The sequence below is a fragment of the Argiope bruennichi genome, chromosome 3 (assembly GCF_947563725.1).
Source record: "Argiope bruennichi chromosome 3, qqArgBrue1.1, whole genome shotgun sequence".
Taxonomy (NCBI): Eukaryota; Metazoa; Arthropoda; class Arachnida; order Araneae; family Araneidae; genus Argiope; species Argiope bruennichi.
The window spans coordinates 98214351-98227223 of record NC_079153.1 but is presented as its reverse complement, the minus strand read 5'-3'; the positions used below and the strand labels follow the sequence as shown (position 1 = coordinate 98227223).

General features: G+C 28.3%; 1 protein-coding gene across 1 annotated transcript; it reads left to right on the top strand.

Annotated features, from left to right (window-relative positions):
- Positions 1–3517: 3517 nt before the first annotated feature.
- Positions 3518–12567, top strand: LOC129963200 (uncharacterized). Its single transcript, XM_056077379.1, has 5 exons — positions 3518–3676; positions 5832–5942; positions 7557–7685; positions 9087–9216; positions 12312–12567. The coding sequence occupies exons 1-5, from the start codon at positions 3598–3600 to the stop codon at positions 12532–12534; spliced, it is 672 nt and encodes a 223-aa protein (XP_055933354.1). The 5' UTR covers positions 3518–3597; the 3' UTR covers positions 12535–12567.
- The last annotated feature ends 306 nt before the right edge of the window (positions 12568–12873 follow it).

Below are 12873 nucleotides of genomic sequence, written 5' to 3'. Positions count from 1 at the left end.
ATAAATAATTATATTTTATGCAGTTCGAATCAATAAATGTTCTGATGAATTACGAAATTTAAATTTTTATACAAACCCTTTGTTCTATGAGTCATATTTAATGAAATATTATTGAGACACTAATATTTTAAAGAAAAAAGTTCTATTCTTTTGCGATTAAATCTTATAGTGTTACGAAAATTTGAATGTCTTTATTCTTGAACCGCGCGATTTTAGACTCGACAGTCTTGTATAAAATAAACCATTCAGGGTGGGGCTTGGACTTATACCAAGACTGATGATTTAAAATGATGAAATTATTGATTGTCCTAAAATAATGATATTCTATGCTTTGTATTTTGATCTGGCTAGATCTCAGGTTAAAATGCTAGACTGTCAAGATAATTTTACTGAATATGTTTTATAGAATCGAAATTCTGTATAAAATTTAAACTTCATAATTGTTTTCAGAAATACATTTATTGATTGAAATAAAATAAAATATTATTTACTGCATTTAAATCTTTTTGAAGATAAAACTGAATTTTATGATGAATGAGAAATTTTTGGAAATATTGCATAAATTATTTTTTAAAATATTCTGTGGTACACTTGAGATGAATGCTGAATGATTCGATTTTCCGTAGATCCTTCGTTCTGTAGTTCCTCGGTTTTTAAAGAGTATATTTGGTTTGATCAAAAAAGCTTTCGTATCTATTGAAGTTTTATCTCTTTCATTTCAAATTTAATTTTTTTTTTTGAGCTGACAGAAAATTATATATATATATATATATATATATATATATATATATATATATATATATATATATATATATATATATATATATATATATATATATATATATATATATATATATATATATATATATATATATATATATATATAATGTACTGAATGTCATATGGCTTCTATAATAGTATGCCTTATATGGTTATCAAAATTTGAAGCCTAAAAATATTTTGCTGAAAAGAATATTAAGAGACCAAGGTACATTAAAATTTAATTAATTGAAAATTTTAGAGAGTATCATTCCTTGCGAACCAGTGGCCAACTACTATCGCCTCGTTTTACTAGTCGCCAAGGGTGACTAATAAAATCATAATTCGGTAGACATATTTTCGCTAGCTAAGAACTCATATGGGTTATGTCACGTTTTACCAGAACCAAGGGAAGAAACAGCTATGACAAAAAATAAAATAAATGCTTGGGAAGAAGGCATAAGCACACCAGAAAATATCTTCCAAAAAATTATGTATACTAAAAATTTGTGTTAGTTAATTAATCTGTTATATTGTTATAAATAAAGCCTGTTATTATGGTAATTGCTTTTATAGTTTATAGTCCATTCTGTTTCTTTATTATCGTCTTGAAGAAAGAAAATTCCAGTAACATTTTTTTCCGGGTTCAAGGAAATATTGAACAATATAAAACATGGAGAATCAGCAAAGTCTCAAGGCCCAGTTTCTTGAGGATTACAATACTTTCTCTTTTATTTCGTATTTGAGAAATAAAATTGAATATTGCAATTGGAAAATTTGTTGCCTTTACGCATTTCGACCAGTTAAAATTTGATATGGAATGTTGAACAAGTGTCATCCACGATTGTTATGACCATCCAATTTTTGACGATATTTAAGCAGATCATATTATTTAAAACACATACATTCATTTGTTAAATATACAGTTATATAATGAGCAAAAAGAAAAAAAAACCGTTTTAACATTTTAGATAGCCTCTACATTTTTTTTTTCAATTTTTTTTATTATTTAAAGTATTTTAAAAACTCGAAACATGTTCGTTTCATTAATGCAATGACGTCTAAAGCGATTGACATTTTATTTATCTTTCAAGAATCAGACAGTTGGAAAGTGTGTTTCTGTTAAGACTATCTATTTATAGACTTATTTTGAAAATTAACATTATATAAAATATATAACGGAAACACAATTTTGCACCCTAAATTATGAAATAAAGAAGAAAGTCGCAAAAAAAAAACAATATCTAAATTACAAAATCAGCAAGTCAACTCTAAATTTTAAAAATAAAATCTAACCGTTCAAAATTCATTTCTATGTTAAAATGTTTTCCAATTTAGTTTATCAGATAAAGGGTTAATTTAATTAATCTCTAACTAATACTTTAGTTCTAAAATAAAACATTACGTAATTTAAATTGGGACTAATACGTTTGTGAATTACAATGCATTCTTTATATCAGAAATAACTCATTTTTACTTATTTGGATACGGAGATGAAATTCTATACCATTAAAAATTCAATTGTTATTTTTTTTAGGAATTTTTCCCAATAACCCACAAGCAGTATAAAAAAAGGACTTTGGTATTATGTTTGTTGATTTTATTATATCTGAACTCGGTAACTTCGAAACGAAATAAGCTATATAGATGACACTGAAAAAAAAATTACACCAAACTTTCTACCTGTCAATCAAATTTTAGAAAAAGATCATTATCAGTTATAAGCAAACGTATTAACTCAAAAAGTATTACGAAATAAATAGATGGAATTTATTTATGCTTCTGTTATTAGAATAGAGGTTTGTATCATATTTTGGGAGAATTCCATCGAAAGGCTGTCTGTATATCAATCAATCTAGCATTCATAAATCATTAAACGCAATTTTTAGAAAATATTACAAACTAAAATGAATTCCAAATGAATGAATGAGCCAAATTTTGAATTAAATCTGTCCAAGTAGACTCCAGTTTTTATTATTTTATTTCCATCAAAATTGTAATTCAGAGCCAAATTTTGAATTAAATCTGTCCAAGTGGACTAAAGTTTTTATTATTTTATTTTATTTTCTTATCTTACTTTATATATGTAAATGCAATGACTCACAACCGCTAAATGTTGCACAAATAACATTTTCTTAACACCAAATCTTACCAAATTTTTTACCAAATTTGGGCTTTATGAAGCTGAAGTTAAATTTATAACTTCCCATTTTTTACAAGTATATTCGAGTAGAAAGCACACTAAATGAAACTAACTAGGTGAGCAAAAATTCCTAATCTTTCTTTTATTATTTTAGTTAAATATTTTTTTCCATTCACATTACGAATGTTAAAAATTTAAACCTTTTCTAAATGAATATTGGAAATCATGGTAAAATTTCAAAAACTAATTTAATATCAGTTGCCGTTATTATATGTAACCACATTCATTGTCATTTATGTGTCTCTTTGCAATGGATTGCAATATGTGTGAAATATTTCTTTCTTTTTTTTATCTTTTTAATAAAATCCACCTACATCCTACCAAACAGGCTAAATCCATATCACCTCTATCTGTGACGTTAAGATATGATGTATCAGTTGCCTTACTTCAAAAACACCTGTGGCTCAATTTCAATTAAAGCCTTTCGATCACATATGGACAATGATTATTTCCAAAACAAGAAAGAAAAACTGCAATGATTGAACCTTCAGGTGTTATTCTCACATAGATAAATTGATTTTCATATCAAACGTTATTCAAACATGGAGAAATCATCACATTTTTATTTTTTTATCTGGAAAAGATAGCTAATATAATAATTCTGGAGCATTAAGAAATTGCTACAGTTATTTCTGATGGTTTTGTTCCCGTATTCTATAGAGGATTCGATAAAAAATACGCTGCTGAATATGAAGCTCTTGATTGTCTTTGCAAGTAGGTAACTTTTATTTATTGATGTAATTGACAAACTTTTATTTATTGATGTAATTGACAAACTCTTATTTATTTCAAATTAAATACTTATTTATTAATGCATTTATTTAAAAATTGTTTAATATATACATATATATATAAACTCTCGGGTACAGAGTATTTGACATAAAATAGAAATGCAACAAAGAAAAGAATGAAAGTTATAGACACTTTGAACCTTAAAAGTATTAAAAAGATATATTTGGAATTTTAAAATGATTCAATTAACCTTAAAAGCGCGAAAAAATGTTTCAGAATTTAAAAGATGTAATTGGTAAACCTTAAAAATATTTTAATCATATTATATACATATTTAAAAGTTTTATTTCATCAATTTAATAAACCGTAAAAACATTTTTTTTTAAATATTAAGAATTGAAAATAGCAAGCACCAAGCCTTTAACCCTTTTTAGGGTCATGGGTTTATATGTTTAAAGGATTATAATATTTACCAGCTAATTCATCAGTCTTTGAATGAAATTACGTAGGTTGGCGCATATATTCTCACAAATTTTTCAAAAATGCATAATCCGCTTTAGTTTCTTAGTTCACCTAATATGATGTGTCTTAATTTGTTACTTAGTCATTAATTAATCAAATTAATTAATAAATGAAACTAAATTTATTTAATAAGCTAAATGAATTATTTCCCTTAAACCAATATCAATCATAAAAATATTTTAATATACCATGAGCAGAAAAAAATGGCTTTTTAAAGGGTTAAAGCATTAAAAAAACGTACAAGAAATTTCAAAATTAAATTTGCTCAGCCATAAAAATTTCTGAAAAAAAATTGCGAAGTTTAGCTTCAACTAAAGGTTTGCGCAATGGAACTAATTTAATTGTAATCAAATTACAAAGCAACGTTTTAGAGGTAAATTGCATGGGTTCTGCAATTAGCGAAGCAAGTTTTACACCATGAATGCAATACCAGCAATATGCCTTTCAGATTCAAACGAAAACAGATTTGATAACTAATTCCTAAAGAAAAACTCTTGAAAGAAATTATCTTAATTTTAATCACGGATGGTGTAATATTTAATATTAGTTCAGTTTATTGCAAAGTACGACTAAATCTTAGAAATCGGAAACTCGTCAGAAGTCCACAATCTTGTATGATTATAACAAATTATAGCAAGTTGTAGTTAAAATTTCAATAAAAATAAACTGAATAACTAATTTAACAAATGATTTATTAAAAATATTTATTATATGTTTTAGCTTCTAAATTTATTTCATAAAAATCATTTCATCATAAAAAATAGTACATGTGTTATGTACATTAAATCCATGTATTATATTTTATTTAGTGTACCCTTTAATTGTACTTTATTTACAATTATACAGTTATACACTTAAAGTTTCTTTTATGATTTTAGAAACATCATGCATAGTTAATATATCTGTAATCTATTAAGTTTTAAAGGAAAAAAAATAGCTTGCCAAAACATAAGTCAAAAATATGAAATAAATTTTAATTGAATGCACACACACACAAAGAAACAAAGAATTATGGCAGTAAATCTATTAGTATTTAATTCTGCACCATTGATAGAACTCAAAACTCTGCAACGCCTTCACAGACGTAAAACAGTTTCGAGGTAAGTTCCAGATTCGAAATTCGATTGTAAGTCCAAAAGATTAACTTCAGACCTACATTCGCACCTGACCCATATACCTTGTACATGTTAAATCTTATGTCAAAGGTCAAATGTCCTTCTTTTGGCATAGTGATTAATCTTGCAAAAAGAGATGTCGTCTCAAAAGCCACCTTTGTTATTTGTCCATGGTTCAAAACTTTGAATTCCTTTCCAAAATAATTTTTGTTGTTACTGCAAAGCAGAATATTCATATAACTAAACTATAAAGCACAAAATATATTGTTGTGCTTCTTTTGAATAACTGGAAAAATGACAAAATTTGTTTTATTACTGCCAGTAAATTTATTAGGATGGATATACCTGAAAAATAATACCTCCATCACACTTAAAAAAACATTTTCTTTTTGCAAGTTTCTTTAAGTATTCGGATTTATTTCGAAATTGGTAAAAGAAAGATGTGTTTTGTGACGTGATTTTATATTTTGAATTTAAAATTGATCACATTTTCATTTCAGTTCTCTTCGGAGCAGTTTCATGCTATGAAAGCTACAGTGAGTGCTACGACAGAGAATTCTCACAGTGTGCTGAAGAATACCTTGATACCAATACAAGATTCAACGATACATGTAAGTAAAAGCACCATGTCTTTAAAAAATATTTTGTGAATATTTAAACCGATTTTTTTTCATATATATTACAAATCTCCTAATTTGTTAACAACATTAAACTAATGATCAGAATACCTTCAATCTTGTATCAAACTGCTGTCTATTAAATTTGTTCAAACATCTTTTCCGATGCAAAACACTTGTGAATGTAAGCTAGATTTGCTGTCAAGTTGTTGAATGCGACATGAGATTGTTGTATATTATCACAAAATATTTTAAGTTACTAATCGTTTTACGTAGCTTTCACATTAAAATGTCGTATATTTTATTGTGTGTGTTTCTGATATAAGACATTTTGATATTAAACCGTCGATATAAGAAGCATGAACACAAATATAACATATTTTAAAATAATTTAAATAATTTCATATCTGTTACAACTTAAAGGTAATAGGAACAGTCCATTAATTCTCGATTTCATAGATATTGCCAGTTCGAGAAGGTTAATTAATTGCAAACGATTTCTAGAGAATTTTATTCTCAATAGTAATGAAATATTTTTTATAATATGGTGTATATTTATATTTTACTTAAGTAGATCACCCTTGAGAAATTCATAGACACAAAAAATGATTATAAAAATGAACAATAAATTATTTTAGAGTTTTGAAATATTAATCATGATATGTGTTTATATTTATAGAACTTTTTTATGTATTTAAAAATGTGTATAATTTTTCTAATATCCTAATCGTATTTTAATCGTGTGTATTTTGAAAAACTATGTTTTTTTTTAAAGGAGAAAATAGAATGATCGATTTGATCCCAAAAATTTATTCTGTAGTTTTAGTAACGACAACAGCAAATATTTGCATATTCCTATAATGAGAAATTTCAATAGTTTCATATTTTACAAATAAAAATATTTCCAGACATTATACAGATAACAAAAATATAATATATTGTTTCTATTGCTGGAAGTTAACATCACTTCATTACAGTTATTGTTGCTAGTTTCTTATTATGGTAAAGGTAATCCCTCACTCTTGCCAAAACTTTTACGAACCAAATATTTCTTTTTAATTTATAACAGCAGTGAATTAACGTTTGCATAAGAAACAGAATTAAAAATTCTGTGAATTAAATATCCTTCATAATTTATGAAATTAAATCCAGAAATAAACCAAAAATTATAAAAGTATATGCTCTGAATTATAATGTGTTTAAACAAAATGCAGGAGAATTAAAATTTCGACATATAAATTCCTAATGAAAGTCAAATACAAAAACAAACAAAAATCAAATCGAAAAGCATTTGTGGAAACGTCAACTGCATAAGATAGAGGAAGCTGTTGTCATAGCTGCAATTGAATGGGGAACGCACGATTTATTTCTTATTATGGGGGACCATTATTTACGACTCATCTCTAAAATGTCTGTTTACATAGCAAATATCCACAAATTGATGGATATTTTCCAAAATATTTCATTAATCCATGGGCTATTGTAAAATCCATTAATCCATTGTAAAAATATAAGTGTTCATGTAAATATCCTAGTCTAACACAACCTTGGTGTTTTGTTCTCATTACGAAATTTTTCAATATGATAAAACTACATTTCTCATTTAAGGTTCTAAATTGAAGGCACAAATTCGATGCACTATCCGAGGAGCACAGGAATGTGATACAGGATTCTTAGAAGAAGCATATAAGGTTGAGAAAGTTTTGGATCATGCTTGTTCGAAACCAACCAATGGCGGTGAGTATTTTCCCCCCTATTTTTTCAAAGAATTATGCTAGTCTGAATCTCATGTGATTGCTTAACTGAATATTTATGTTAAGAAGGTTCAAAATTAGTAATGCATCATACAGCTTCAATCTAGTTGTTTATGGTATTTTAAACATTATAAACTGTGTCATATTTAAATCCGATTTTCTTCCCATCAATTACAATATTATATGCTATAGATATAACGAGTTTAAGAAAAAAAAAGTTTTATTTTTCTCTATATACATAGTGTGGCGGATTGAATTGAGCGAGGATAGAACCTGAGACTCGGTGGTTCGCAGCCCAGTAACATGACCACAATACAAAAGCAATTGCTCATGTAGCGTAGCTGTTAATTGGCTTATAAGCTTTCACCACAATAGTTTATTAAAGAAAAATGCTGTTATCGTAAATAAAAGATTTTGATGAAATGACACTTTCAGATCTTCCATAGTCCAAAAATCAAATTTTTGAAATTACGTCAGTCAGTTTTTCTTTAAATATGTCGATTCACAAACACATTGAGCAAAATGGATGAAATTGGAGTTGTTGCATTTACAATAAACATAATATTTAGATACCTAACAAATTCCGCTGATGAATCTATCTGTTAATATGTATGTAGATAAAATAATTCAAAACCACTAATAGCTAAATGGATATAAATAAATTCACTGTTTTATCAGCAATATTGTAGATTTGGGTACTTTTCCGTTAGCCGGACGCAAGCGAAAAATCGCCAAATAAAGTAGAATTCCGCCAAATTTCTTACGCCAAATTCGCATTTGGTTCACAATCTGTTAGCCAGACACAAGCGAAAAATCACTAGATAATGTAGATTTTCACCAAATTTCTTACGACAAATTCGCGTTTGATTCACAAGTGGCAACATTTGCACCCGGCTAACGAAAAAGTACCTAGATTTGTATTAAACTTTGAACTAAATCTGATAACGCGTTCAATGTCTGTTGGTCTATTTATTCACGGATATATAAGCGCGATACATAACGACATACGTAAATAAATGTAATTCAGTATGTGGCCTTGCGACGAGCTGCATATTTGTATAAAATTTTCAACACAATTGGCCGAAAGGAAGCTGCTAAAAATTCATTCGATTTTCTAGGTTCTATGAAATTCGCTTTAAAATTCTGAGCACTCGTGTTGGTCCCAGCCTTGTTTATATTCGGAAGAGAGAATTTCTTTTTTTAATTCCAACGGGTGTGCTGCGTGAATACAACAATCTGCCTTGCAGAGTATTTTGGCCGAATTTTGTATAAATTTTAGATAGAATTTATAGATAGAATTCTAGGCTACAACCTTTAAGTTTTAACTTTTGTAAAATAAAAATTTTATAATATTTATTTGTAATGATGTTTAATTTTTTTTCAGCCTTTCAGAGATACAGACAATGCTACGGAAAAGCTGTTGGCGATGGGCACTGCATTAAACCTATTGACAAGATAAGGAAAGATAAAATTACTTTTAAGGAACAGCTTGAAAGCGAAAGAGAAATTTGCATGTAAGTGAGAAAGTAATATTTCGGCAGCTTTATGAAATGTATAATTTTTACTTTCATATATGAGAAGTAGACAAAGAGAAAATTTAATATTCGCTAAAAAATTCGACTTCGAACGATTCGATTCGATTTTTTCGAAACTCCACGTTTCATACTTACCTCTATCCGACATTCATGTTTGTGAAATCCTGTCTGTGTGGTGAATAGTTTATAAACCAGTTAACAACTATGCTACTCGAGCAATTGCTTTGGTGTCATGGTCATGTTACTGGACTGCGAACCATAAGGTCCCAGGTTTTATCCTCGCGCATCTCAAATCACCACATTGGTGACCTCGGACGATGATCCTTCAACCTTCGTACAGCTGTTGTGGCGCCATCTACCCACAACAAACCAAAGTCGTTAGACTCACTTGACGCAGCAACAGCAACCACTCACCGACACACGCTCGCCATAACTCTTTGCGCTACTCAAATGGGTACAGGTGCATTAAACTCAATAGCTAATAAATAAAACATCGCTACTCAACAATTCCTCTCGCTTACGACTCACTGGAGGGAGAGTCTGTGGTAAATAGCTTATAAGCCAGTTAACAACTACGCTACCCGAGCAATTGCTTTTGTATTATGGCCATGTTACTGGATTACGAACCACAAGGTCCCAGGTTCTATCCTCGCTCCTAATAATCCGTCACACTTGTCTGTGCTTTGAGCTAGATTTGCGTCTGTCAAACTTTGAGAGAAATCCATTGACATGAATTTTATCTGTCCGTCCGTGTGCAAGTAAACACAATAATTGCAAACCGCAAAACAAACTAAATATATAAAATTTGGCAACTTTAGTACCTAAAATATTGATCCATAATAAATTTTGAACCAAATCTGTTAAAGGGATGATTGTCTATTAGCCTGCAATTTTTCATGCATATGAACACACCAACTCAAACGCACAATGATATAAATAATTGAAATATGGTATACGATGTCGTATCCAAATCATATTTATATTTCAAATTTGGTTTTCAATAGGGCTAAAAAAATGCATCCAATTTGCTTACTCGTTTTATTTACTATACTACGAGGTTCAAAATGCTCATATGCACAACTCTAAAAATAAAGATCTGAGCATTCATGGCATTCACAGCATGCTTTTGATTCACAATTTTATTCGAAAGTGATGTGGATATTGCCTTTATAGACTAGTACGCGAGGAAATTTTGGGGCGAGCAATCCAGATGATTTGATTTGCGTATCTGATGTCATATCATTTATAGCATTCATCTTAGAAGGATATTATATAAAAAAAAAATTTTTAAACCATTCTTTTATTAATGATATTTTTTTTTTTTGTTAAAAATGCAAACTTAAAAATAAAATCGTAAAAGTATGGGAAACTGATAGAATATTTAATTGGAGTTTCAGTTTGTTTGTGTTTTATGGCACAAAAGCCATTTTTGGCTAAGCTCGGATATCTACAAAATCCAATTCTAAAAGTGTATAAATGTGAGCATGAAAAAATGCAAGAATGATGTAAGGTAAGGTACTAAAAAGCATTGCTAATGTTTATATATGATTATAAAACCCAATATTAAAAAAAAAACTAATAAGGTTAACATGAAAAGTTTTGGAATTCGATCATATCAGAATGAGATTTCTAAAAAAAAAGTAAGATGTTGTGAAAAAAAATCTTGGACATTCCACAAGAATGTGTAAAACAGACATAGGACTGTTACAAATTGAGCAAAATTGTGTTGATTCCCGCATCAACAAATATTGATGGGTGAATCTAGTGTAAACAATCTTCAACCTAGTTAAAATGGTGTCCAGTTTATTTGAAAGTTTAATTATATTTATCAAACACACTACTTTTTAATGAATGCAGAAGCTTTTTTCAGATATTCATTGTATTGATGATATTGTAGTTGGTGATTCGTGCTTTTATGATTTTGTTTTGACGTCCATATTCTTGATTGAAAATATTATATCCTGCTTTTTAGAACACTAATGAAAGGTATTTTTAAAAACATTTTTTATTTTCATAGATATAGAAAAATATAATTTCTAATGTATTTCATATCTTAATGCAAGTCTTACAGAATGTTTAAAAAAATTTCAAATTTGCTGCCTGTTTGCCACACAAATGCAATCAAAATTTAGTTAAAATTAATCTATTAATTAATAATTGAATTCTAAAATTATCAAAGTAATTTACTATCATCGGTAAACACATTTCTACACAATTCCTGATTTCTAGAACATCAATAACTTATCTTATAACTATCTTAGATATTCTTAGATCTTCAATTATCTTCTATTTTTTTTGTTTGAAGCCTATTTTTTAATTTCTTTTATGTTTTTTTTCCTTTGTCTGAATACCCTGTTTGGTGACTTGAACTATCTCCAGAACATTTCTAATAATATTTTGCAACTTCTTTAATTAGCTAAGGGAAGCATTTGATTCGATACAGCTGTAAAATTATTCATTCAATGAATGAAGCAGCCTTAAATCCGTATGAAGTTTTGTTTATATTTGAATGCTGGCATTTGATAATTAGTAATGAGTTCGATTGTTGTGTCACGTACATTAGCGTTCCATTTATATATATATATATATAATATATAATATGTAATATGTAATGATATTTTAATTCTAATTTCAATTTAATTAATTTCCAATATTTTATCTTAATTTAGCCCATAGTAACTTCATTCTAAAAATATTCTCTTATTTCGTGATCCAATTCCCCTTTCGGTTTAATTAATTCCTTTGTAAAAATAATGCGCCATCAATACTACGTATCAAATGAAAGTGATACCTTTGTTGCCCTTGTCAGAGGTCAAAACATGTATTCCATCGGCGCATGGCAGGAAATCCCATCTTATATAAGACTAATAATCATTTGTTTCGCCCCTTTTTTGCCTTCTTTCTTACTTCTGCTTTTGTGCTGCTCTGCGTCTGCTTATAAATAAATTGCTTTCAAGAAACGGATATTAAAATTAAATTAAAAATACAAAGTCTCCTCTTGCTTCGAACCTGCATTCTGCTTCAATCAATTATTTTTACATATATTCTCTGAAATTCATTGTCCTTTTTTGCAGGCAAATTAATAGATTCAAGAGATGTATGGTCACTAACGTCGAGGATACCTGTGGTGGAGTCAGCGAGGATTATTTCTCTTACTTCCTCGATCCTCTAGTTGCCTTGAACGAACGCATATGCAGAGAAATCGTTTTCACAATTGATGAGAACTCAAATCCCTTCACCTTCTTAGGATTTCCACGCGTGTACCGTATTATTGTAGAGCTCTTTAATCGGATTTAAAAAGAGAAAATGAAATAAAATGTTCCTAACATTTTTATAGATAAATCACTTTAAAGCCTGGCACGCTTACTTTAAATCCTTTAAATATTGTATGACAAATAATATTCACATCAAACACTTATAGAATATAAACTGTTTATTAAATTTTCAAGAACTATTTATCAAGGTTAATTAAAATTTTAAAAAAAATACAAGGATCGGGCTTTTTTTAAAGTTCTAATGCGACATAAAAATCAAATATAGAGATTATATTTGATTCATAATGGATTCTTAATTCATACGTGAGTTAAATTTTAAAACTTTTAGAATTTTGAAGCAATACAATTAAGTACTACTACA